Source organism: Triticum aestivum, chromosome 3B (assembly GCF_018294505.1).
Source record: "Triticum aestivum cultivar Chinese Spring chromosome 3B, IWGSC CS RefSeq v2.1, whole genome shotgun sequence".
In the NCBI taxonomy this organism is placed as follows: Eukaryota; Viridiplantae; Streptophyta; class Magnoliopsida; order Poales; family Poaceae; genus Triticum; species Triticum aestivum.
In genome coordinates this window covers 102,266,513-102,272,826 of record NC_057801.1, presented here as the reverse complement: position 1 = coordinate 102,272,826, position 6,314 = coordinate 102,266,513, and the positions used below count along the sequence as shown (strand labels likewise).

The 6,314-nt window shown below is 46.5% G+C and overlaps 1 protein-coding gene across 1 annotated transcript; it reads left to right on the top strand.

Moving 5' to 3' along the window:
* Positions 1 to 1,204: 1,204 nt before the first annotated feature.
* On the top strand, positions 1,205 to 3,708 carry LOC123068871 (probable E3 ubiquitin-protein ligase HIP1; the record flags this gene model as incomplete). The annotated part of the gene is given in 6 exon segments (XM_044491547.1): positions 1,205 to 1,322; positions 1,400 to 2,044; positions 2,346 to 2,830; positions 2,920 to 3,021; positions 3,101 to 3,247; positions 3,360 to 3,708. Coding segments are annotated over 6 exon segments (1,557 nt in total). The 3' UTR covers positions 3,486 to 3,708.
* Positions 3,709 to 6,314: the final 2,606 nt, after the last annotated feature.

Genomic DNA, 6,314 nt, shown 5'->3' with positions numbered 1-6,314 from the left:
CCGTTTCGGCCGATTCTGCCGTACCCCCTCTGGTTTTCGGTTGCGGCTGCGATTGGCGCCCCCCCTCCCCGGCGGCGGCCGTGCGGTGGGTGGCTTGATCCGTGTTAGCGGCGGGATACGTGTTTGCGCCGTTTAGCTGGCCGCCTGCCCGGACAGGATTAGCCTGCCTGGCTAGTGATAGAGCAGAGCCCGTCACGTGCGTGCTTGATTGCTCCCCTGTCTCAAAAAGGAAACGTGTAGATTTATCCTGATTTTTTTGATTGATTCCCACTAGTTGCTGTTTCTCTCCAATTATAGTACGAGTAGTATCTTGCTTGTGTGTTAGGCGCCGTGTAGCAGGAGGAGCCGCTCTCGGCGACCATTTTAGTCGCGTTGGGTACCGCATCCAACGAATTTGAAATTTTACTCGCGCACCTGTTCGCGGATAGGCATGCCGTAGTTTTTATTTATCACCTGCTGTATCTGGGGCCAGGTTCAAAACTCTGGAATCGGTGTTTGTTGTAGAATCCCTGGCACCAATAAGCATTCTTGGCCGTGGATTGATCTGTCGGTATGCTCTTGTTGGCGTGGGACGGGATGCTTGTTTGTACTGTTTAGTTCTCGCCTAGATAAGATTAATTTGATGATAGAGCAGAGTCAGTCATGCGCATGCTAGGCTGCTCCCCGTCTGACAAAGGAAACATATGGATTGCACTCTGATGGGTTTGCTTAATGACCCTTGCTGCCCTGCTCTCAGCAATCAGTTTGGTCGCTTTTGGTTAATTGATCAAAGAAAACTTACAAATAACATGTTTTACCCGTGCATCTATTGACTGATAACCTTGCCCTGTTTCTATCAGCTGCTATTTCTAGGGGAACTTAAATTCTAGAACAAGAATTTGTTGTTAGAAGCTAATATACTCCATTTAGAAGGGCAATGTTCCCCTCCTTTTGTCGTAATATCTCACCTTCAAGTGCTAATTACCTAATAATATAGCACAAAGTCCATTTCTTTCACTAAAGTAATGGGTGGATTTACTAATCAATCTACCTTCCTAGCTTTGTATGAGTATATGAAAGTCAGTTTCATGTTTGGATACCTGAGATGCGGCGGTAGCTCAGTCCATAATCCGTGTTCAACTTCATGCTAGCACATTGTTTTCAGTGAGACTAGCATTGCTGTCTGATTCTAGACTATTGATGTTCAATCAATTTGTGGTTCCAGGTTAAGGGCAACCAGACAGGGCTGTTTCTTGGTAGACATCATCTGAACCATCTCCAAGCGCCAGAGATGGATCATACTCAACCCAGGGATGGGCATGGCAATGAACCTGTGCCTTTAGGTAGCTCTTCACCTGTGCTCTGTTCTGCTGTTTATCTTAGTTGTGATAAAATAGTAACACTCTTGTTTCAATCTCAGGTCAGATGCTTTTTGAGCATTCGGGTAGTGATGCACCCCTTAGAATTGGTCCTCCAGGCTTTGGGAGTATGGCAAGTAGATCAAATGATGTTCCATCTTCAAGTCATGCTACACAGTTTCCAGGTCATAGAGTTGTGAACCTAGGGACCTCACATGTTTCATTTGTTCCCTATTGCACTGCAAGATCCAGCGGCCATGTACCATATGATGCTCAGCCGAAACCTGCCCTAAGTTCCCATGTGGACAACAGAATGGTTGCAATGAAGCGAAAGAACCTCCTTCCTTCAGTGGAGGGAATGGACGCTGTTGACTATTATGTTGGCAGCTCCTCCAACAGTCACTTCTCTGATTTTGTGCAGCCAAATCCTAGTGCACTTACCGAGCCTTTGCATCCGCGAATGCCTTTAAACATTGGTCGAAGCAACTGGATTGACCAACACTTAGTTAATCAAGAAGTATCTCAGAGGAATGTCAGAGCACGCCATGATAGTGCTAATATTTCATTGGAAGCTAGGCCAGCTTCAACTTACACACCAAGTAGCAATCATCAGCTGCCATTCCATTCAACCACAAGTGCTTTTGCAAGTACGTCAGCAGGAAGGAACCAAGCACCTTTTTCTGTGCCAACAAGAACATTACCTTCAGGTTAGTAACTAATTCTTTGCTTAATGTGCTTGATGCGTCTTTATTGTCTTGCTAATGCATCTCATGTGGTCTTTCGTTCACATCTTTAATTATGGTATGAGGTTGCTTTTGTGACTTTATTTTACTAGTTACCTGCTGCTGCCTTTCAGTCCTGTGATACAATTTTACCAGAAAAAAATGTGGATTATTAGTGGCCCTAATCATCTTGTATATGATATAGCGTATGAGGTTGTTGTTTTTATACTATTTACAAATTTCTCGTCTTTCAAACTCACAGTCTATGTATTTCGACTGTGTTTAGGTGGCACTGGGATCACTGGTAGGATCTACCATCATCCTATGCATAGCAGCAGCTCAAGTGTTGCTGCTGCCCCAACTGTCCATGGTTCTTCAGACAGTGCGATGTTTGCCAATGCTGGCTTTCCTGCTCCTAGAGCTGTTCATGGCTCAAGTGCTGCTGCTGCCCCAACTGTCCATGGATCTTCAGACAGTGCGGTATTTGCTAATGGTGGCTTTACTGCTCCTAGAGCTGTTCATGGTGGCGCCATTCCTAGCTACGGCCATCCATCCTCCACAGTTTCCTCTGGCTCAAGAGCAATTTCCCATGATGCAGTCATTCCGAGCTATCCAGCTGCTACCTCTACATCCGTGAGGATCATCAATCTGCCATCTCCTATCAGTACTGCTGCACCTTCTAGGCATGCAAGGGTATCCATGGCGCATGCCAACAGTGGAAGGAATAGATTCGTAGATAGGAGCTCATTCCATTTGATCGCTGAGACACAGGTAGAGGTCTTTTTTCCTGTTTTCAGGTAATTTAGCTGGTATTCATGTAAGTTTGAATACTTTTATTGATCTAGCTGCTGTTTGTGTAGCGGGTTATGATGGAGCAGTTGGCTTTCTATCAACAATCAAGACAAGCAGCTGCTGACCCCCACAGGGACTTGAGACTGAACATTGATGAGATGAGTTACGAGGTATAGAGATGGTCGTTTGCTTCTTCTACTCAGGAAACTTCAGGAACTTTTCTTAACCTTTTCCGTCTTGTATGTACAGGAACTGTTGGCCTTGGAGGAGTCCATAGGTACTGTGAACACCGGCCTTGCCGACGAAAAGATTTCAGCTTGTGTGAAAGAAGTGGTCTGTTGCAGTTCCGATGAGGCACAAGACGACGAAGATGATGGGCGCTGTCTAGTCTGCCTGGTATGAATTTCTTGTGCTCCTAATTTCCAGTTCCACGTTGAACAATTCGTTACAGCCATGCCCTGAATCATTTGCTCGTCCAATTCCGATTATGATTTTTGAACTATGGCAGGAGGAGTACAAAAACAATGATCTCCTGGGAATTCTGAAGTGCAGGCACGACTTCCACACTGACTGCATCAAGAAGTGGTTGCAGGTGAAGAACGCATGCCCGGTGTGCAAATCCGCCGCGGCTTAGGGCAGGAGAGGAAGCAGAATAACCGATTTTCCTCTCCATTGATTCTAGATTGAGATTGAGTTATGCCGGTCGCCGGTCCATTCTTTGGTGCCTGAGCCATGGAAATAAGTGCGCTAGGACGACTTGTTTCGTGGGTTGCTGTAGCTGTGTTATGTCTTGCTGTAAAAACTTTCATTCAACAAGCAATTGGTAGAGATATTCTCCAGCCATTTATTTTTATTTCTATCACATGTTGAGCCGTTGTGAGGTGTGATGGCGAATCATCCCCTTGTACATTGGTGCCTGTTAACTTATATGGTTTTGATACTCAGCTGTCAGGTTGTTGGCGTGAGACCGATAATGTGGTTTGACGTTGGTGGGTATGCGCATGTCGTCGCTGCCTCGTTGCCCACAGGGCTGTGACAGTGACTACTTGCTCTGGTAATTCCCTTCTGTGAAACTAGTAAAACAAAAGGTCAGTACTCTCTCTAAACTAATATAAGATCTTTTAGATCACTATAGAAAATCTTATTAGTTTTCACACTAATATAAGATCTTTTAGATATTATTAGTCCTCTGAAAACTAATATAAGATCTTTTAGCTCACTAAAAAGATCTTATAGTAGTGATCTAAAAGATCTTTTACATTTATTAGTTTTTTTGAACTATATATTTATTAGTTTACAGAGGGAGTACTTGCCACCCCCCAAGATCCAAGATGGGCTTCACAAAATTGCAGCCAGTTCATAAACTGTGATTACCAAGTCGCTTTCTCATTTTTATTGATTGTCTTTTCATTTTTTCTATTTACGTGTGGGTAACTGGTTATGTACCGGTTTCGACCGAGCCACCTGCAGCTTTGCCGTCGCCGCTCGGCCAGCTCGCCCGCTCACCAGCGACTTGTTCGAGAAGAACTCTAACAATTTCGAACGCCAGAGACCAGGTTCTGTCGGCGGCTGGAGGCGCCGTCGCTGTTGGATCGCGTAGGCAGCCATGGCTATCAGCAGACAGCTGTGGCATTGTATCAGCTGTGCGCTCGAGAAGAAGCCAGTGTTCCCGTTATTGTCGTCTTTCTTAGCGTGGGGCTACTGGATCTAGATCGGAGTGGTAATTCGTCTATCAATCGAGGAATTCGAATTCGAGAGGAGCGAGCCACTGGTTTTGGCAAAAGGTTCATAACCGGTTTAAGGAACCTTGATCCGGCTTTTCATCCTTTTTTTTTCTTTTTCCTTTTTTCTGTTACTTTTCGAATCAAATTCGAAAAGTGTTCCTGTTTTCAAATTTGTTCACATATTCATAAAAAGTTGGTGTTTTCAAAAAATATTTGGGGAATTTCAAATCATGTTCGTGTTTCTCAAAATTTTGTTTTGAAATTTCGAAAAGTTTCTGTTTTCTAAATTTGTTCACATATTCAAAAGATGTTTAATCTTCATATTTTCAAGAGTTTTCCCGTTTTTAATTTCAGAAATTCAAAAAAAACCAGGTATTTTTTTGGAAACTGTTTCCTTTAAAAAATCTTAACAATTGGAAAAAAATATTCGTGTTTTTCTAATTTTTTTTTCAGAATTTTCAATATTGTTCATGTTTTTATCTAGGTAATCATATTTTCCAAAAATGCTTAAAATAAAAACAGTTCGCTACAACCCATTGGCTGCTACAGTTCGTTTTTTTCCTGCAGTGGACCAACTGAAAAAATCTAAAAAATTGATGCTACAATAATCGGCTCGGTACACTTCGGCTCGACGCTCGCTGCTCCACTTTTAGAGAAATGGCATAAAGCCCGACTTCAAACTAATGAAGCCATCAACCGGCTAGGATACAACAATGCTGATACAAAGGCGAAAGCTTGAAGAAAAACTGAAAGAAAATTGGTTGCGTGCCCACACATTATAAAGCTAAGCAGAGCAATGGCGAGCAAGGCACCACCACAACGAAAACAGGATCAAGCTGCTGGAGAACTCTACGCAAGCTAGAACAGCGGAGCAACTGCAAACAGTAGACTGCACAAGTGAAGACCGAGAGGACCCGAGCTGCGTGGAGAAAAGCATGGCTCCAGATCTAGCCGCCCCGAGCCTTGCCGGAGGGGAGATCCAATCGCCCCTACGTCTGAACCATGCCACAACATGCAGACGCCGTCCACCGGCCGGCTGCCCAGAGCCGAACTATATGAAGAGCCATTGAAGGATTGCTGGGAGGCCACCTCGTCACCACCATAGTCGCCATCCCGGAGAGCAGAGCAACGCCGCCGCCACCAAGCACCTTACTGCGAGACCACAACCTCACCCTCCCTTGAACAACGCTCCAACGAGGACTGAGACGCCACAGCGCCACCGCCGTTCGGCCAACAAGGCCGAGGCTTTCGCCCAGGATCGTGGGAGACGAGGAAGGCGGTGACGAAGAAGCCCGACACGCCCTCAGGAGGGAGATCGACACCGGAGCGCCGCTGTCGTCGGGGTCGACGGGAGGTCGACCAGGGGTTTCCCCCATTCTAGGACAGCCACCACCAACCCTCATGTGCCAGATCTGGCGGCCTGGAGGAGCAGTGCGCAGATCGGCGAGGGAGGACCACAACAGAGGAGAGGAGACTAGGAAGCAAGCCAATCGAGGCCAGCGGCGCAACCCACAGCAGCGACGAGCCTCCACTACCCCACCGCCGCCCACACGGCCAGTGGGGACGGCCAGCACCGGCGACGCCATCCACCGAACGAGATCGGCGCGCCCTCGCCAATCAGGGCCGCCACCCTGAGATCCAAGGCCCCCTGTAGCGCAGAGCAGCAGATCCTCACCGCCTCCTTCACTGGCAGCCACGCCGGGGAGCGCCTCGGGTGGCGGCGGGGAGGGGATGGGGGA